The sequence below is a fragment of the Lissotriton vulgaris genome, chromosome 12, assembly GCF_964263255.1.
Source record: "Lissotriton vulgaris chromosome 12, aLisVul1.2, whole genome shotgun sequence".
Taxonomy (NCBI): Eukaryota; Metazoa; Chordata; class Amphibia; order Caudata; family Salamandridae; genus Lissotriton; species Lissotriton vulgaris.
This window is the reverse complement of record NC_141700.1, coordinates 799,390,791-799,412,302: the sequence shown is the minus strand read 5'-3', so window position 1 is coordinate 799,412,302 and position 21,512 is coordinate 799,390,791. Positions and strand designations below refer to the sequence as shown.

Below are 21,512 nucleotides of genomic sequence, written 5' to 3'. Positions count from 1 at the left end.
GTAGATGGGGTGGTGGATGTGGTGGTTGATTTGGTGGTGAATGTGGTGGTGGTGAATGTGGTGGTGGTGGATTTGGTGGTGAATGTGGTGGTGGTGAATGTGGTGGTGGTGAATGTGGTGGTGGTGAATGTGGTGGTGGTGAATGTGGTGGTGGTGAATGTGGTGGTGGTGAATGTGGTGGTGAATGTGGTGGTGGTGAATGTGGTGGTGAATGTGGTGGTGGTGAATGTGGTGGTGGTTAATGTGGTGGTGCATGTGGTGGTTAATGCGGTGGTGCATGTGGTGGTGAATGTGGTGGTGAATGTGGTGGTGAATGTGGTGGTGAATGTGGTGGTGGTGAATGTGGTGGTGGTGAATGTGGTGGTGGTGAATGTGGTGGTGGTGAATGTGGTGGTGGTGAATGTGGTGGTGAATGTGGTGGTGGTGAATGTGGTGGTGAATGTGGTGGTGGTGGTGAATGTGGTGGTGAATGTGGTGGTGAATGTGGTGGTGGTGCATGTGGTGGTGAATGTGGTGGTGAATGTGGTGGTGAATGTGGTGGTGAATGTGGTGGTGAATGTGGTGGTGAATGTGGTGGTGAATGTGGTGGTGAATGTGGTGGTGGTGAATGTGGTGGTGGTGAATGTGGCGGTGGTGAATGTGGTGGTGAATGTGGTGGTGGTGGTGAATGTGGTGGTGGTGGTGGTGAATGTGGTGGTGGTGGTGAATGTGGTGGTGGTGGTGCATGTGGTGGTGAATGTGGTGGTGAATGTGGTGGTGCATGTGGTGGTGCATGTGGTGGTGAATGTGGTGGTGAATGTGGTGGTGAATGTGGTGGTGAATGTGGTGGTGAATGTAGTGGTGAATGTGGTGGTGAATGTGGTGGTGAATGTGGTGGTGAATGTGGTGGTGAATGTGGTGGTGAATGTGGTGGTGAATGTGCTGGTGAATGTGGTGGTGAATGCGGTGGTGAATGCGGTGGTGAATGTGGTGGTGGTGAATGTGGTGGTGGTTAATGTGGTGGTGCATGTGGTGGTGGTGAATGTGGTGGTGGTGAATGTGGTGGTGGTTAATGTGGTGGTGCATGTGGTGGTGGTGAATGTGGTGGTGAATGTGGTGGTGAATGTGGTGGTGAATGTGGTGGTGAATGTAGTGGTGAATGTGGTGGTGAATGTGGTGGTGAATGTGGTGGTGAATGTGGTGGTGAATGTGGTGGTGAATGTGCTGGTGAATGTGGTGGTGAATGCGGTGGTGGATGCGGTGGTGGATGTGGTGGTGGATGTGGTGGTAGTGGATGTGGTGGTAGTGGATGTGGTGGTAGTGGATGTGGTGGTAGTGGATGTGGTGGTGGATGTGGTGGATGTGGTGGTGGTGGTGGACGTGGTGGTGGATGTGGTGGTGGATGCGGTGGTGGATTTGGTGGTGGTGGATGTGGTGGTGGTGGATGTGGTGGTGGTGGATGTGGTGGTGGTGGATGTGGTGGATGTGGTGATGGTGGATGTGGTGGTGGATGTGGTGGTGGTGGATGTGGTGGTGGTGGATGTGGTGATGGTGGACGTGGTGGTGGTGGACCTGGTGGTGGTGGACCTGGTGGTGGTGGACCTGGTGGTGGTGGACCTGGTGGTGGTGGACGCGGTGGTGGTGGACGCGGTGGTGGTGGACGCGGTGGTGGTGGACGCGGTGGTGGTGGACGCGGTGGTGGTGGACGCGGTGGTGGTGGACGTGGTGATGGATGTGGTGGATGTGGTGGATGTGGATGTGGTGGATGTGGGGGATGTAGTGGTGAATGTGGTGGATGTGGTGGATGTGGTGGTGAATGTGGTGGATGTGGTGGTGGTTGATGTGGTAGTGGTGGCTGTGGTAGTGGTGGATGTGGTGGATGTAGTGGTGGTGGATGTGGTGGTGGTGGATGTGGTGGTGAATGTGGTGTTGAATGTGGTGGTGGTGGATGTGGTGGTGCATGTGCTGGATGTGGTGGTGAATGTGGTGGTGATGGATGTAGTGGTGGATGTGGTGGTGGTGGTGGATGTGGTGGTGGTGGATGTGGTGGTGGACGGCGTGGTGGACGTGGTGGTGGTGGATGTGGTGGTGGCCTTTTAATTACTTAAAGTCCCGCCATACATTGACAACAATGTGTGTGTCGAGTGGGAAGTCCGTTGAAAGTTTACTTCCCAGACCATTAACAATAACAGAGCCTGTCGCCCTCATTGAAATAGTCACGTGCTGGTGGCGGTAACAAAACCACCTGTCCGTTAACACTGAAAGGACCTGGTTTTAAACCTAATGCATATTTAACCTCCCAGACATCTACAGCCATCAAACATGAAATATTTACAGCAGCCTATTTTTCCATGATCTCAGTGAGGGTTTGCCACAGAAAAGATTGTTTGTTTGTTTTCCCTATTGTTTTTCACCGGGTTGAGCAGTGCGCCAAGATGGGCCAAACGTGAAATACAAACGTTTGACCCAAAGGGCCATTAGGAACAGCTGGTTTTTGAAAATTAACTTCGCTCAGCAAAAAAACACGAGACTTTTAATTTTCACAGCCGTGAGAGCAGGGTGGAGCTCGCCGCTGATCTTGGGGTAAAACCAATGGAGCTGACAAGACCAGGAAGTGAGTGCTCAGCACTTCGAGCCGAGCTAGCCGCACACTGCTCTTGGGGTGAAAGCACGGCGGATGACAAGAGCGGGTGCCTATAAAATGAAGACATCCATCAAGCAGAGACTGTGCTAACGAAAATGTATACTTACTCGTGCCAGACTGGCAGACTGAAGGCTCTGAAGCAGGGGCGGCGATCCTCCAGGGGCCAGGACTCTCGCAGATCACCCCCACCATGCCACGTGCAGAGTCTGGACACCTAACTCCCCGGTTAAGACGGTTCGTGTAAGCAACAGAGAGGAGGGGAGAGTCGTGGCTGCCTGCAGCCAGCGTTGCTCTGCTGTTACTGCCTGAGCTCAGGTTTCCCGCAGCCTGCCTACCTGCTGCAGGAGCTCTCACAGGACACAACCTGCAAAAACTTGATTAGAGCAGCGCTGAAGAGGGGGTGCATAGCAATGCATAAAATGAGTTAGTAGAAAAGTGACGGGTAGGAAGAGCAGTCTATGTTACCAAAAAGGCAGATGCGATTCGGCAAAAACACTGGCAAATAATATATGATGTGGTACGAAGAGACGTAAATATTATATTAGAAAACGTGGGTCCCCATCTGATCACTGCCAATCATTGTATCCTGTGGTGCACACCACTAATTATAGGAATAATTTAATGCAGTTGGAAAAATCTCTCTCAAGAGTTGTCGAGTCTGTTTGTAGTGCTCAGTGATAGATCAAGGGTTTTGCAGAACACAGGCATTATAACAAGATCGTTCTTTTGCTTTTGAAAATGTGACTAGTACACGTTTTGAGGTTAAATCGAGAAGTGTCCTGGACACAGTATGGGGAGCTCGCCATTTGTCTCGAAGCCCCCTCCTTTTCAGACTGGGGGGCGTGTTTTTGACTTTCTTTCTAGGATGTAAACAAGTCAAAAACACGCCCCCCAGTCTGAAAAGGACGGGGCTTAGAGAGACAAATGGTTCTTATTTCTAAGCCCCATCCTTTTCAGACTGGGGGGCGTATTTTTGACTGAGAACCTCACTAGGTAGAAAGAAAGTCAAAAACACGCCCCCCCAATCGCAAAAGGACGGGGCTTACATCGAAAATAGAACGCCGCTGAGACCTCTTCTCCAATGGCTGGCCTCCATTTAGGAGGCCAGCCAATGGAGAAGAGGGGCGGGGCTTAACCTCGCTACTCAGAGTCATTAAATCTCGCCAGCGAGACTGCGCATGTGCGCAGTCTACGCTAGCCGAGACGTAAAAATGTATTTATGTATTTGGTGGGATCGGTGAGACATAAATATCACTCTCTTTTAGGGTGCATTCAGTTACTCACCTGGTCTTTGCAATGTCCACTGGCATGGAGGCGGCTGTGGTCACCAGCCCGCTGATCATACTGGCACAGAAGTGGCAGAGGATGTCGTCTCGAAAGTAGCCTGCGTACAAAGATGAAGGTTGTAAGTGCTCACCTCGGTCACAGCCCTGCCATAATTCTGAACTTCTAAAAAAAGAAAGACAACCCTCTTCCTGCTTCTACCTCAGTGCAAACAGTTACCGGGTACACGTACTGTGAGAGCTTCCAATACAGTTTAAACTCTGCTCCACCTGGGGTCTTTGCGGGTCATACATTGCATCAGCATGAGACCTCGCTTACTTATGTACCAGAGCAAAGAATGGAGAATACTTTATTCAAATTCAGAAAACCATCACAAACAGAATTCAGGTTTTTAAGGCAAAAAGACAGGCCGAGTGTAGATGTGGGGATTGTGACTGTTGCTTAGTTCACCCTTCACACTCTTTCCACTTTTTGCCCCTCCTCTTCCCTCTTTATTTCTTGCCCCTCCCCTCTCTTCCCCCTAGCCCCACCTCTCTTTCCCCTCAATCCTCCCCTCCAATCCACTCTTTCCACCTTTGCACCTCCGCTTCCCTCTTTATCCCTCACCCCTCCCCTTAGCCCCTCCCCTCTTTCCCCTCAATCCTCCCCTCCAATCCACTTTTTCCACATTTGCACCTCCTCTTCCCTCTTTCCACTCTAGTCCCTCCCCTCTTTCCCCCTAGCTCCTCCATCCCCTCTCTTAAACCCCCTTGCCGCTCTGTTTACCCCTCCCCGTCGCCCCCCCTCACCCTCTTTGATAGTCTCTCGCCAGAAAAATAGCAGAAACAATAGTGTCAACAGATACAGGGCTACATAGAGCAGCATTTCCCTTCTTTATGCATCTTTGGATGCAGATCTGGAACTTGTTCCCTCAACTTTTTATCGTCCAATGACAGGATTTTAGAAAAAATGTCTCTGCGTGCACAAAGTCTCCAAAGACTACAGGGCTTAAACCTTGAAGGGACTTTCATTAAAAGGTGTCTATGACAGAGTCCCATCAAGCTCTAGTGCCTCGGATCTTTGCACAACTCCTGGCCATGCGAAAGCTGTGCCTAGAAAGCTTTCCAGTCTGTGGAGATCTTGCTAGGCATACAGAGCCATGAAATGGGGCTAGCTGCTCTCAGAGTATCCCGGCCAAGCGCCCACCGTAGTAAAGGAGACTCCCCGGGAACGCGTTATCCTGAACACAGAATACTCTGGTGAAGTCTTAAAAAGAGACTCCAAGGTCTGTCACACCGGAAAAGCTGACAAGAACTCCTACTGACAAGAAAGAGATCACTCCAGAAGCCCCCTTTGTTGGCTCTTAATAGGCTCACTTGCAAACCAAAACAATCAAGTGGATCTGCAACAAAAAGTGGCATCCTTGTGGGTGTTGTACAGATTAGCACTCACTGATGCGTTCCAAGGAGGCGCCCACCTTGTCCCCCCTCTCACACAGATCTTGAATCCACCTGAGCCAGATCATTTGACAGTTGAATAAAGGGACATAAAGGGGCTTACCTGAATCCAATAAGCCCTGCTTGGTCTGGGAGTAAGAGGCCAGCTGAGCCGCGTTCACCACAACTGCTCGCGCCATGGTGGGAACACAACCCTGAAAGAGACATAGCCTACAGTCATTCAAAGCATGGTACTCAATGCTCAAGACGGCAGAGGGAAGGGGAGGGCCAGAAGATACATCTCAAGACAACAGAGGGAAGGTGAGGGCCAGAAGATACATCTCAAGACAACAGAGGGGAGGTGAGGGCCAGACGATACAGCTCAAGATAACCAAGGGAAGGGGAGGGCCAGACGATACATCTCAAGACAACAGAGGGAAGGTGAGGGCCAGACGACACATCTCAAGACAACAGAGGGAAGGGGAGGGCCAGACGACACATCTCAAGACAACAGAGGGGAGGTGAGGGCCAGACGATACAGCTCAAGATAACCAAGGGAAGGGGAGGGCCAGACTATACATCTCCAGACAACTGAGGGAAGGTGAGGGGCAGGGGACACAGCTCAAGATAAGAGGGATGGTGAGGGTCAAGGGACACAGCTCAAGATAACAGAGGGAAGGTGAGGGCCAGAGGATACTTCGCACGACAACAGAGGGAAGGTGAGGGCCAAAGGACACATCTCAAGATACCAGAGGGAAGGTGAGGGCCAAAGGACACATCTCAAGATACCAGAGGGAAGGTGAGGGCCAAAGGACACATCTCAAGATACCAGAGGGAAGGTGAGGGCCAAAGGACACATCTCAAGATACCAGAGGGAAGGTGAGGGCCAAAGGACACATCTCAAGATACCAGAGGGAAGGTGAGGGCCAAAGGACACATCTCAAGATACCAGAGGGAAGGTGAGGGCCAAAGGACACATCTCAAGATACCAGAGGGAAGGTGAGGGCCAAAGGACACATCTCACGATACCAGAGGGAAGGTGAGGGCCAAAGGACACATCTCAAGATACCAGAGGGAAGGTGAGGGCCAAAGGACACATCTCAAGATACCAGAGGGAAGGTGAGGGCCAAAGGACACATCTCAAGATACCAGAGGGAAGGTGAGGGCCAAAGGACACATCTCAAGATACCAGAGGGAAGGCGAGGGCTGGAGGATACGTCTCAGTAGATTTCTATCACAAGAGGTGAATAATATCAAACAACATAACCAATACAGCGAGTAGAAGAAAAACTTAAATGATCCTTTATCGTTTTCAGATACTGAAGTGGATCATACTGACCAAGGCTGCCACCCACCCAGCTTCCCTGCAGCCTTTTACCCAGGAGGTGTATTTCAGAATGAAGGGCAGAAGGAGTAGAGAGGCACATTTAAAGGTTATACAGCTGGCGTTCCATGAAGGAGGCTTTGTAAAGTGCTTCTGTTCAGAACAGAGCTGCGCTCTTTTATGAAACACGACCACTTAACTATCGAGGAGAAGCTCTCAGAGAAATCAGAATGAAGAGAAGCACAGATGGGAGCCAGGAAGGGCCTTTCCTTCAGTGCCAGACCTCATCTCTTCACACATTACTTTCCCACATGGGTGGTCTGTGGTCTTTGCACTCAGTGAGGTGGTGAGTGAGTACTAGGCACTCACCATCTGCGGGATGATCCCAACCCCTTCATTGAAACACAAGGCCCCAATAACTTTCTTTGCACAATTCTGCACCACAATTGCCTGCTGCCTGGACGGCTGGTGTTTTTCTGGACACTCCTGGACTGTGGGTCAAGGAGGGGATACCCAAACCTTAAAGTTGACTCAGGTCTTCCAGTGCTCTACAGGAGTTTGTTTCAAGGAGAAGAGTCTACTGATCTCTTGTAGGCAACATCATAATAGTGTTTTATGAAGGCCGCAGTATTAACAAGGAAACATTCGCTTTACAAGTCCAACAGGTTAGTGGGGCTGAACATTTGCGGTGTCTGCGCACTGGGAGTGAACAACAAAGTTGGTCTTCATATTGACTATATTGAGAGAGTAGGACTGAACCTGAACTAGCTGTGGTCGAATTAAGAGCGTGTGTGGGACTAAGCGCCACTGTCCGTGGGTGCACAAAGTGTGGGGCTCAGCGGGAGCTAGCTATAGAGGTACTCTGCATGTGCTAGGTGCGGGCGCATAGAAAATGTAGGCATTGGCTTGTGCTAGCTATGCTGGTAATAAAAACAGGTCAGCAATGTTTGGGGTTTAGCAAATGTTTTCACCCTGGGTTGAAATGACAAAACCTTTAAATGTTTCAAAGTGCAAGCAATCACGTAAGGACATCGATTCTACGCTACCCGCCACATGGTGGTAATGCCCTCTTCACGCGCTATCCTTATCAATGCATTGAAGACGTTGCTGTACCCCCGCCGCTGATCCAAAGGAAGTCTGTGAAAGAGCAGATAAAAAAAACAATTAATTACAAATGTGTGCAAGATCTGTGTGGAGCAATCGCAATGAAAGGGTTATTCAAGTACACATTTTCCTACCTTCAAAATAACCCTTTACAATAGTGTCACTGTGTGTAGAATATTCCTTGGCACCAGGGAAGGCCTTCAGGACACAGGCTGGGGGGGGGTCAGGCTCGAGTGGTGCAGTTTTGTTTAGGCACTAATGGGCACAAAACGTTTCAAGAATCTCTTGCAAAGTACTTATTTAGATGTTATTGTCACGTGTGGACTGGTATGGCTGCACCCTAGCACATTCTGAAGGGTGATGAGGAGGCACTATAAAAGGGAGCACTATTGTTAACAAGTTCTTCCAAAGTTTTAGATGCTCTTTACTGCCAGATCCGCTAGGACTCGAGACTGCACAGTGAGTTTGTAGAAAAGAGGCCACAGGTGAAAGAATGTTCACACATAGAACTTTCAAGAGGACTCTGAACCACATGGACATCAGCCATAAAGTAAGTGTAACTGTTCGTTATGCAGCTCAGAGGGCGTTTACTAACCAAGACTCTGCTGTTACGATACTCACGGGTGAGTAGCGCGCTTTACAAACCCCTGGTTGATTGATACTGCTGCTAGAATGGGCAGGGAAGGGTGGCCGGCACGCGGATAACACAAAGATACCTGGAGCTATTGTTCTTCGCATCAGAATCTGTCGGAGTTTCAATACTTTGATTAGTTCCTCATCATTCGGCTGGGAATAGGCGCAGATTTCTTTTTTTATTAAGGCAGAGGTAGATTTGTCCAACTCTTACCCAGGTTTTTACAACTCTATTCCAAGCGTTGAGGACCCTCAAGATTGTCATCCTGTATCCTTGACCTGCCCCCCCCCCCCACAGTCCCCAGGAGCCACCTACCAATTCCTGCCCCCACTTCACCACAAAAGTAATTTTCGAAAACAGAAGCTGGAAACTGCGAATGACGTTGTCCGCCCCATGGAGGAGGTTGCAAATCTGTGAACCATCTCAATGTCAGAGGACTGTACAGACAGGTAAGTGGCTTTCCCTTCTTCTGCAGAGCATCTTTCATAGATTAACATACCCTGAATAGACTGCTAAGCCATATAAATATGACGCGGGTAAGATATGATGCAAGTGCTCGTTAGGGCATGGACAAACCTAAATTGACATGGAGAATCCGGCCTCTCTCCTTGGTGGCAGATGTGGGCGCGCCTTCATCTAGACGCCTGCTTGAAACCGGTCCTCGGAAGCTTGTTTCCGGTCCAGGGAAGGCATGGCTTGGCAGTTCGGGTTGGACTGTTCCCATGAGGCACAGGGTCAAGGCTGATTTGCATATAGCCAGTGTCTGACCGAGGGTGGTGTGGAGTGCAAACAAACGATGGATTTAGGCCCAGATCTCTGTACTGGGGTGAATGTATGACATTGTTCTGCATTCTGTCCATCAACTGTGTTTTTTGCATTTCTCACCCAGAGTGAGACGGGTATGCTCAGACGTGAGTCCCGTGCTCTCCACACCACTAGAGTAAAGCTATCCTGGCTGATGAGGGCTGAAATCCAGAAACCGGTTCTTGGATGCTTGATTCCAGTCCAGGGAGGACCTGGCTTGGCAGTTCGGGCTGGACTGTTCCCATGGGGCACAGGGTCAAGACTGATTTGCACATGGCTGGGTTCAAACTGGAATGACATGGTGAGCAAAAAAACGATGGATTTAGGCCCAGATCTCTGTACTGGGTTGAATGTATGACATTGTTCTACATTCTGTCCATCGCCTCTTGTTTTTTGATATTGGTGAACAGCATGTAATGTGGGGAGAGGTTGCGGCCTTAGACGGCACAGTGCAACAGTCTGCCTTTAACTTGCTTATGGCTCATCAAATCAGGGTTAGATAAATACATTTCCCTGAAGAATACATGAAAAGTGGTTTTCTCAGGGAGTTCTCTTGACTGAATCAGCTGCTAAATGGGACCGTTGTCTGGTGATGAACAGCTCTGGTCAATGGGCCTTGTTGAATTAAAGAGTTCGTAAACTGCTGAGAGCCTGTTTTCTATTGGAGAAAGGTCAGGGTACCACTCCAGGGCGACTGTGCAAAGGCATGCTTCTAATGCCTGGGAGATACTTCAGGAGTAGATGTTTGAACCTCTTCGTAAAGGATCTTTGCCACGCCATTCCTTGTTATCTGGTGTAGAACATGGTGACTGAATTGTCCCTCAGGGTGTTCACTTTGTGCTCCTTCACTGCGGAAGGGCCCATCTTTTACGTTTTACTTGCTCCTACCACTGCTCCTTAGTGCTAGTTTTCAGCTTCATCATCTACACAGCGACCTGTCTCAATTCAACATAATCAGATGCTGAGATTTCAAGAAAAGTATAGGAAGGGGTCCCAGTAAGCATGAAATAATAACAAGGAATGTGTAAACAATCAAAAAGACAAATCAATGAAGGCACATTGTTTAATTCACAATGTGCTAGTATTTCGCATATACTTCACTGTTAAGCATTCATTGGTCAAATGACAGTTTTACAGTGCCCCAAAATTTGGGAAAAAGGGGAGGGGATGTGATACGTGCGGGTAATAGGTGAAGGAAAAGGGTTTGCAGTGACAGTAAAATCAGCGAATAGGACAAGTTCAATAGAGTTACATATTCATGTACCCAGAACCAGACCAATAGGTTCATGCAAACTATTTTACAAAAATCATACTCCAAATACACAGCAAATGAGAACAATGGGGTGTGGAGTTGACACCAAAGAACAATGTGTTGTCGACGTTTCGACCCTCGTTTGCAGATATACGTATTAATCTTGCCGTGGGGTCTTCCTCAGGACTGGGGAGTTGGGGACACGTGACCACGAACGTGGTGTGCACCGGACCCGTTTGGTGGAGGGATGATATCTAGAATAGATCGAGATCTTGCTCGGAATCGCCGTATAAATTAATGGTGTGGGGTCCGACAGTGCATCAATAGGGCAATAGCTCCGGCAGCCGTTTTGCTTCAACATGCGGCATGGGGTGAGAAGCACTCGCGCTGTAGCATCGAGTTTGTTGCAGGACGGTGTGTGGAATGAATCCGAATCCGTTCACTGCTTGCAAAAGCAAAAGATTTCAAGAAAGGTGTACCTTTCTCAGCTTTTCCTCCCCACATCTACTCCAAAACCGATATTTTGGGGGACGCAGCGAGTACTTTCACGTCGTTTCCATTGCTTGCCTCGATCTCTTAGATTTTCTAGTTCAGTCTCTACAGAAACCAAGCTCGAGGAGACCATTCCTACCTAGGCGATCCATGTGAATACTCTCTCTCTTTCCTAAGGGTCTCATCCACCATTACCTATTCCACCTCATCTTCCACGTGCAAGAGTACCTCGAGCCGCTGCAAGAGTACCTCGAGCCGCTGCAAGAGTACCTCGAGCCGCTGCAAGAGTGCCTCGAGCCGCTGCAAGAGTGCCTCGAGCCGCTGCAAGAGTGCCTCGAGCCGCTGCAAGAGTGCCTCGAGACGCTGCAAGAGTGCCTCGAGACGCTGCAAGAGTGCCTCGAGACGTGCAAGAGTGCCTCGAGTCGCTGCAAGAGTGCCTCGAGTCGCTGCAAGAGTGCCTCGAGCCTCTAGAAGAGTACCTCAAGCCAGTGCAAGAGTACCTCGAGCCGCTGCAAGAATGCCTCGAGCCGCTGCAAGAGTGCCTCGAGCCGCTGCACGAGTGCCTCGAGCCGCTGCACGAGTGCCTCAAGCCGCTGCAAGAGTGCCTCGAGCTGCTGCAAGAGTGCCTTGAGCCGCTGCAAGAGTGCCTCGAGCCGTGCAAGAGTGCCTCGAGCCGCTGCAAGAGTACCGCAAGCCGTGCAAGAGTACCGCAAGCCGGGCAAGAGTACCGCAAGCCGGGCAAGAGTACCGCAAGCCGGGCAAGAGTACCGCAAGCCGGACAAGAGTACCGCAAGCCGGGCAAGAGTACCGCAAGCCGGGCAAGAGTACTGCAAGCCGGGCAAGAGTACCGCAAGCCAGTGAAATCCATAGCATGCTTATAGAAAAGGTTTTATTTGGTATCCCTGGAGGAAATCTGTGCTACAGATCCCGTAAAACAAACATTTGCTTTGCGATTTACAGTGAGTTGTAATGAGAATAAAAATACTGTATGGAAGAAGTGCCGCAGGCCTGGTCACTTTCTATAAAAAAACAAGGGAACCCACTAGGTGACCAAGGACCTGGGGTATCAGTTAGGCTAAAGACAAAGGTCCTTGACAAGGAGAAATATAAACGTTACAATAATTATAGGCCACAATCAGCTCTATAACGAAAAAAAGTCCAGCCGGACTTTGAAATGTATTCAATATTTGTAAATATGCTCAATCAGACTAACCAACAATAAAGCCTGGTCACTGCCTAAAAAAGATAGGTGTGTAGGTACAGCAGCTTCCACCATAAACAATCACAAACCAGCTGAGATTTGGAACCTGCACCTTTACTAAACTGGTCACAACATTTCAGAGAAGTAGATCATACATCACATCTAGACTACCCATTCAGAACAAGTTAATCACCAGAGGCATCAAAGATCAAGGAGAAACGGTGTCAAGAACATTTCCGGCCAGCCTATGAAACATGGGATTCTCAGGGAGGCTTCATCTGCTCTCCTCTCCTCAGAACAAGAAAATGTTTTACAAGTTCCATGGCCGCAAAGAAAGCAGATTTGAGGAACTTCATCAAATCCAAATATTTTAACATCTTCACGGCTGACCTTCCTGCAGGAATTTCAAAGATGTCTGCTCCAGGCAGCTGTCCCTCTGTTGCATGATCTTTAAAGATGTGGACATGTGTCTGAATTCTATTGAAAATGGTCCCATAGCGCAGATTTTTTTCTTCATGAGAGCGGTGCAGATAACCTTTCCTCTTGTTTGTTATGTTTGGCAGTTTAGCTGCACAGCCAGTTGAAAATAAAAAGTGCACGGTCCTAAAAAGGGGGTAGGAAAGGAATTCTAACTGGCAACATTTGATGTTAGTCGGTGTAGAGTAGCAGCTTTAGTGAAACAAGAGTAGAATTGTATTCAAATACCAGGTTTGTGGATTAGAACATTTGAGGTGTTGGCTGGTAAAACAACTCTAATAATACAAGAGTTTGGCCACTGGTGAGTCTCTACAGGGGATGAAGCAACGTCAGCTTTGAGGAGGATTTAATTCATCTTGCACACACTCCTAAGTGTCAAGCACAGGTCATGGTGGATTTGAGCAGGAGTCGAGGACTCTACTCAACCAGCACTGGGCCTTCATCAATGTGCTAACTCCACCCCCACCCCCCTTCTCTCATATACAAGGGAGGATGCTAGACCGGCTTCGGATCATGTCCACTTCATCTTAGTGAAGCTTTACCAACAGACTAATCTCGACAGCAGTTCATGCATCACCTGCCTTCTAGAGTAAACTTTACAGGTCGCCGCAACAAAGAAAGGCGAGGCGCAGGCTTTAACAGAAACTTCAATAACGTTCCTTTCAAATCGATGTTTAAGAAGGTTTGCACGCTTGTGGTGGGGGAGAGCTCACAAATTGTTGCCTCACTGTGCTTCGACCATAACCAGCTTATGAGCATGCCGGTGCTCTTAAAAAATACTACTTCTGGATCATAACAGACATGAAAGACTGCATCAATGAGGAAGTCTAAATCTAGCCTGTGCTATCAGGAATCGAGAATCTAAAAAGGTAGGAACTATTGCTTGCCTAAATAAAAGATAATCCACAACCTAAAGACATCTTTTACATTGCAAAGAAGTGGCAAAGTGAAATAAGGATCTAACTGGGCCAATCCCAGTTTTCTTGTAATCGCAATTCAAGTGGTGTTTCGGCCCCTACTGAGATTAGAAAATGTGAGGGGGAAAAAATAAAAGCACATTGAGAAATTTACTGCACACTTTGCCAGGGAGAACCTTGCTAAACTTGAATGCGGACAATTGTTTGGTTAAAAAACGAAATATAAAGTAATCAGTGCACAAAACTACAGTTCTGCACTTTAATTCTTATTCAGAGCAGGAAAACTCTGAACGATGTGGTATTAATATCACACCTATTTATAACACCCTGCAATACCAGTACTTACCGGGTACCATAAATATATATCCCTCAAGACTGCAAGATCCCTCGCCGCAGTTATTCAGAGAGTTTTCTTGCAGGAGAATACTTTAAGCAGGAAAACAAATTCAGGAAGACACCTGGGCAACAGTGCAATAGACAATGATGCGGTCAGCACATGGACATGAATGATGATACAAGCCGATCACTCAGACTCTACGAGATTCCATCAGTCAAGCTGAAGTAAGCAGATCACTCTCTGAAGAGGGAGGCATGAGCCGCAGAAGATCCTTAAAGATCCAGTCATGGATGCTGAAGTAAGCAGATCACTCTGAAGAGGGGACATGAGCCACAGAAGACCCTTGGAGATCCAGGGAGAGATGAAGTAAGCAGATCACTCTCTGAAGAGGAGGCATGAGCCGCAGAAGACCCTTGGAGATCCAGTCATGGATGCTGAAGCAGAACACTCTCTAAAGAGGGGACATGAGCCACAGAAGACCCTTGGAGATCCAGTCATGGATGCTGAAGCAGATCACTCTCTAAAGAGGAGACATGAGCCACAGAAGACCCTTGGAGATCCAGTCATGGATGCTGAAGCAGATCACTCTCTGAAGAGGAGGCATGAGCCGCAGAAGACCCTTGGAGATCCAGTCATGGATGCTGAAGCAGATCACTCTCTAAAGAGGGGACATGAGCCACAAAAGACCCTTGGAGATCCAGTCATGGATGCTGAAGCAGAACACTCTCTAAAGAGGGGACATGAGCCACAGAAGACCCTTGGAGATCCAGTCATGGATGCTGAAGCAGATCACTCTCTGAAGAGGAGGCATGAGCCGCAGAAGACCCTTGGAGATCCAGTCATGGATGCTGAAGCAGATCACTCTCTACAGAGGGAGGCATGAGCCGCAGAAGACCCTTGGAGATCCAGTCATGGATGCTGAAGCAGATCACTCTCTACCAAGGGAGGCATGAGCCGCAGAAGACCCTTGGAGATCCAGTCATGGATGATGAAGTAAACAGATCACTCTCTGAAGAGGGGACATGAGCCACAGAAGACCCTTGGAGATCCAGTCATGGATGCTAAAGCAGATCACTCTCTGAAGAGGGGGCATGAGCCACAGAAGACCCTTGGAGATCCAGTCATGGATGCTGAAAAAGATCACTCTCTGAAGAGGGGACATGAGCCGCAGAAGACCCTTGGAGATCCAGTCATGGATGCTGAAGCAGATCACTCTCTGAAGAGGAGGCATGAGCCGCAGAAGACCCTTGGAGATCCAGTCATGGATGCTGAAGCAGATCACTCTCTGAAGAGGGGGCATGAGCCACAGAAGACCCTTGGAGATCCAGTCATGGATGCTGAAGCAGATCACTCTCTGAAGAGGGGGCATGAGCCACAGAAGACCCTTGGAGATCCAGTCATGGATGATGAAACAGATCACTCTCTGAAGAGGGGGCATGAGCCACAGAAGACCCATGGAGATCCAGTCATGGATGCTGAAGCAGATCACTCTCTGAAGAGGGGGCATGAGCCACAGAAGACCCTTGGAGATCCAGTCATGGATGATGAAACAGATCACTCTCTGAAGAGGGGGCATGAGCCGCAGAAGACCCATGGAGATCCAGTCATGGATGCTGAAGCAGATCACTCTCTGAAGAGGGGGCATGAGCCACAGAAGACCCTTGGAGATCCAGTCATGGATGATGAAACGGATCACTCTCTGAAGAGGGGGCATGAGCCACAGAAGACCCTTGGAGATCCAGTCATGGATGCTGAAGCAGATCACTCTCTGAAGAGGGGGCAGGAGCCACAGAAGACCCTTGGAGATCCAGTCATGGATGCTGAAGCAGATCACTCTCTGAAGAGGGGACATGAGCCGCAGAAGACCCTTGGAGATCCAGTCATGGATGCTGAAGCAGATCACTCTCTGAAGAGGAGGCATGAGCCGCAGAAGACCCTTGGAGATCCAGTCATGGATGCTGAAGCAGATCACTCTCTGAAGAGGAGGCATGAGCCGCAGAAGACCCTTGGAGATGCAGTCATGGATGATGAAACGGATCACTCTCTGAAGAGGGGGCATGAGCCACAGAAGACCCTTGGAGATCCAGTCATGGATGCTGAAGCATATCACTCTCTGAAGAGGGGGCATGAGCCGCAGAAGATCCTTGGAGATCCAGTCATGGATGCTGAAGCAGATCACTCTCTGAAGAGGGGGGCATGAGCCACCGAAGGCCCTTGGAGATCCAGTCATGGATGATGAAGTAAACAGATCACTCTCTGAAGAGGCGGCATGAGCCACAGAAGACCCTTGGAGATCCAGTCATGGATGCTGAAGCAGATCACTCTCTGAAGAGGGGGCATGAGCCGCAGAAGACCCTTGGAGATCCAGTCATGGATGCTGAAGCAGATCACTCTCTGAAGAGGAGGCATGAGCCACAGACGACCCTTGGAGATCCAGTCATGGATGCTGAAGCAGATCACTCTCTGAAGAGGTGGCATGAACCACAGAAGACCCTTGGAGATCCAGTCATGGAAACTGAAGCAGATCACTCTCTGAAGAGGGGCATGAGCCGCAGAAGACCCTTGGAGATCCAGTCGTGGATGCTGAAGTAAGCAGATCACTCTCTGAAGAGGGGGCATGAGCCGCAGAAGACCCTTGGAGATCCAGTCATGGATGCTGAAGCAGATCACTCTGTGAAGAGGGGGGCATGAGCCACAGAAGACCCTTGGAGATCCAGTCATGGATGCTGAAGCAGATCACTCTCTACAGAGGGAGGCATGAGCCGCAGAAGACCCTTGGAGATCCAGTCATGGATGCTGAAGCAGATCACTCTCTGAAGAGGGAGGCATGAGCCACAGAAGACCCTTGGAGATCCAGTCATGGATGCTGAAACAGATCACTCTCTGAAGAGGGGGCATGAGCCACAGAAGACCCTTGGAGATCCAGTCATGGATGATGAAACAGATCACTCTCTGAAGAGGAGGCATGAGCCGCAGAAGACCCTTGGAGATCCAGTCATGGATGATGAAACAGATCACTCTCTGAAGAGGGGGCATGAGCCACAGAAGACCCTTGGGGATCCAGTCATGGATGCTGAAGCAGATCACTCTCTACAGAGGGAGGCATGAGCCGCAGAAGACCCTTGGAGATCCAGTCATGGATGCTGAAGCAGATCACTCTCTACCAAGGGAGGCATGAGCCGCAGAAGACCCTTGGAGATCCAGTCATGGATGCTGAAGCAGATCACTCTCCGAAGAGGAGGCATGAGCCGCAGAAGACCCATGGAGATCCAGTCATGGATGCTGAAGCAGATCACTCTCTGAAGAGGAGGCATGAGCCGCAGAAGACCCTTGGAGATCCAGTCATGGATGATGAAACAGATCACTCTCTGAAGAGGAGGCATGAGCCGCAGAAGACCCTTGGAGATCCAGTCATGGATGCTGAAGCAGATCACTCTCTACAGAGGGAGGCATGAGCCGCAGAAGACCCTTGGAGATCCAGTCATGGATGCTGAAGCAGATCACTCTCTACCAAGGGAGGCATGAGCCGCAGAAGACCCTTGGAGATCCAGTCATGGATGATGAAGTAAACAGATCACTTTCTGAAGAGGGGACATGAGCCGCAGAAGACCCTTGGAGATCCAGTCATGGATGCTTAAGCAGATCACTCTCTGAAGAGGGGACATGAGCCACAGAAGACCCTTGGAGATCCAGTCATGGATGCTGAAAAAGATCACTCTCTGAAGAGGGGACATGAGCCGCAGAAGACCCTTGGAGATCCAGTCATGGATGCTGAAGCAGATCACTCTCTGAAGAGGAGGCATGAGCCGCAGAAGACCCTTGGAGATCCAGTCATGGATGCTGAAGCAGATCACTCTCTGAAGAGGGGGCATGAGCCACAGAAGACCCTTGGAGATCCAGTCATGGATGCTGAAGCAGATCACTCTCTGAAGAGGGGGCATGAGCCACAGAAGACCCTTGGAGATCCAGTCATGGATGATGAAACGGATCACTCTCTGAAGAGGGGGCATGAGCCACAGAAGACCCTTGGAGATCCAGTCATGGATGCTGAAGCAGATCACTCTCTGAAGAGGGGGCAGGAGCCACAGAAGACCCTTGGAGATCCAGTCATGGATGCTGAAGCAGATCACTCTCTGAAGAGGGGACATGAGCCGCAGAAGACCCTTGGAGATCCAGTCATGGATGCTGAAGCAGATCACTCTCTGAAGAGGAGGCATGAGCCGCAGAAGACCCTTGGAGATCCAGTCATGGATGCTGAAGCAGATCACTCTCTGAAGAGGAGGCATGAGCCGCAGAAGACCCTTGGAGATGCAGTCATGGATGATGAAACGGATCACTCTCTGAAGAGGGGGCATGAGCCACAGAAGACCCTTGGAGATCCAGTCATGGATGCTGAAGCATATCACTCTCTGAAGAGGGGGCATGAGCCGCAGAAGATCCTTGGAGATCCAGTCATGGATGCTGAAGCAGATCACTCTCTGAAGAGGGGGGCATGAGCCACCGAAGGCCCTTGGAGATCCAGTCATGGATGATGAAGTAAACAGATCACTCTCTGAAGAGGCGGCATGAGCCACAGAAGACCCTTGGAGATCCAGTCATGGATGCTGAAGCAGATCACTCTCTGAAGAGGGGGCATGAGCCGCAGAAGACCCTTGGAGATCCAGTCATGGATGCTGAAGCAGATCACTCTCTGAAGAGGAGGCATGAGCCGCAGACGACCCTTGGAGATCCAGTCATGGATGCTGAAGCAGATCACTCTCTGAAGAGGTGGCATGAACCACAGAAGACCCTTGGAGATCCAGTCATGGAAACTGAAGCAGATCACTCTCTGAAGAGGGGCATGAGCCGCAGAAGACCCTTGGAGATCCAGTCGTGGATGCTGAAGTAAGCAGATCACTCTCTGAAGAGGGGGCATGAGCCGCAGAAGACCCTTGGAGATCCAGTCATGGATGCTGAAGCAGATCACTCTGTGAAGAGGGGGGCATGAGCCACAGAAGACCCTTGGAGATCCAGTCATGGATGCTGAAGCAGATCACTCTCTACAGAGGGAGGCATGAGCCGCAGAAGACCCTTGGAGATCCAGTCATGGATGCTGAAGCAGATCACTCTCTGAAGAGGGAGGCATGAGCCACAGAAGACCCTTGGAGATCCAGTCATGGATGCTGAAACAGATCACTCTCTGAAGAGGGGGCATGAGCCACAGAAGACCCTTGGAGATCCAGTCATGGATGATGAAACAGATCACTCTCTGAAGAGGAGGCATGAGCCGCAGAAGACCCTTGGAGATCCAGTCATGGATGATGAAACAGATCACTCTCTGAAGAGGGGGCATGAGCCACAGAAGACCCTTGGGGATCCAGTCATGGATGCTGAAGCAGATCACTCTCTACAGAGGGAGGCATGAGCCGCAGAAGACCCTTGGAGATCCAGTCATGGATGCTGAAGCAGATCACTCTCTACCAAGGGAGGCATGAGCCGCAGAAGACCCTTGGAGATCCAGTCATGGATGCTGAAGCAGATCACTCTCCGAAGAGGAGGCATGAGCCGCAGAAGACCCATGGAGATCCAGTCATGGATGCTGAAGCAGATCACTCTCTGAAGAGGAGGCATGAGCCGCAGAAGACCCTTGGAGATCCAGTCATGGATGATGAAACAGATCACTCTCTGAAGAGGAGGCATGAGCCGCAGAAGACCCTTGGAGATCCAGTCATGGATGCTGAAGCAGATCACTCTCTACAGAGGGAGGCATGAGCCGCAGAAGACCCTTGGAGATCCAGTCATGGATGCTGAAGCAGATCACTCTCTACCAAGGGAGGCATGAGCCGCAGAAGACCCTTGGAGATCCAGTCATGGATGATGAAGTAAACAGATCACTTTCTGAAGAGGGGACATGAGCCGCAGAAGACCCTTGGAGATCCAGTCATGGATGCTTAAGCAGATCACTCTCTGAAGAGGGGACATGAGCCACAGAAGACCCTTGGAGATCCAGTCATGGATGCTGAAAAAGATCACTCTCTGAAGAGGGGACATGAGCCGCAGAAGACCCTTGGAGATCCAGTCATGGATGCTGAAGCAGATCACTCTCTGAAGAGGGGGTATGAGCCGCAGAAGACCCATGGAGATCCAGTCATGGATGCTGAAGCAGATCACTCTCTGAAGAGGGGACATGAGCCGCAGAAGACCCTTGGAGATCCAGTCATGGATGCTGAAGCAGATCACTCTCTGAAGAGGGGGTATGAGCCGCAGAAGACCCATGGAGATCCAGTCATGGATGCTGAAGCAGATCACTCTCTGAAGAGGAGGCATGAGCCGCAGAAGACCCTTGGAGATCCAGTCATGGATGATGAAACAGATCACTCTCTGAAGAGGGGGCATGAGCCACAGAAGACCCTTGGAGATCCAGTCATGGATGCTGAAGCAGATCACTCTCTGAAGAGGGGGTATGAGCCACAGAAGACCCTTGGAGATCCAGTCATGGATGCTGAAGCAGATCACTCTCTGAAGAGGGGGCATGAGCCTCAGAAGACACTTGGAGATCCAGTCATGGATGATGAAGTAAACAGATCACTCTCTGAAGAGGGGGCATGATCCGCAGAAGACCCTTGGAGATCCAGTCATGGATGATGAAGTAAACAGATCACTCTCTGAAGAGGGGACATGAGCCGCAGAAGACCCTTGCAGATCAAGTCATGGATGCTGAAGCAGATCACTCTCTGAAGAGAGGGCATGAGCCGCAGAAGACCCATGGAGATCCAGTCATGGATGCTGAAGCAGATCACTCTGAAGAGAGGGCATGAGCCGCAGAAGACCCATGGAGATCCAGTCATGGATGCTGAAGCAGATCACTCTCTACAGAGGGAGGCATGAGCCGCAGAAGACCCTTGGAGATCCAGTCATGGATGCTGAAGCAGATCACTCTCTACCAAGGGAGGCATGAGCCGCAGAAGACCCTTGGAGATCCAGTCATGGATGATGAAGTAAACAGATCACTCTCTGAAGAGGGGACATGAGCCACAGAAGACCCTTGGAGATCCAGTCATGGATGCTTAAGCAGATCACTCTCTGAAGAGGGGACATGAGCCGCAGAAGACCCTTGGAGATCCAGTCATGGATGCTGAAGCAGATCACTCTCTGAAGAGGGGGTATGAGCCACAGAAGACCCTTGGAGATCCAGTCATGGATGCTGAAGCAGATCACTCTCTGAAGAGGGGGCATGAGCCTCAGAAGACACTTGGAGATCCAGTCATGGATGATGAAGTAAACAGATCAATCTCTGAAGAGGGGGCATGATCCGCAGAAGACCCTTGGAGATCCAGTCATGGATGATGAAGTAAACAGATCACTCTCTGAAGAGGGGACATGAGCCGCAGAAGACCCTTGGAGATCCAGTCATGGATGCTGAAGCAGATCACTCTCTGAAGAGAGGGCATGAGCCGCAGAAGACCCATGGAGATCCAGTCATGGATGCTGAAGCAGATCACTCTCTGAAGAGGGGACATGAGCCACAAAAGACCCTTGGAGATCCAGTCATGGATGCTGAAGCAGATCACTCTCTGAAGAGGGGACATGAGCCGCAGAAGACCCTTGGAGATCCAGTCATGGATGCTGATGCAGATCACTCTCTGAAGAGGGGACATGAGCCGCAGAA

The 21,512-nt window shown here is 50.0% G+C and overlaps 1 protein-coding gene across 1 annotated transcript in view; it reads right to left on the bottom strand.

Moving 5' to 3' along the window:
• SLC25A11 (solute carrier family 25 member 11) overlaps nt 1-21,512 on the bottom strand; it is a 90,081-nt gene that overhangs the window by 16,221 nt on the left and 52,348 nt on the right. The window contains exons 4-6 of the mRNA XM_086946215.1: nt 7,693-7,783; nt 5,447-5,537; nt 3,908-4,007 (exon numbers count right to left, since the gene is read on the bottom strand). Of these exons, the coding sequence (XP_086802341.1) occupies nt 3,908-4,007; nt 5,447-5,537; nt 7,693-7,783 (282 nt within the window). The remainder of the gene's footprint in view (nt 1-3,907; nt 4,008-5,446; nt 5,538-7,692; nt 7,784-21,512) is intronic.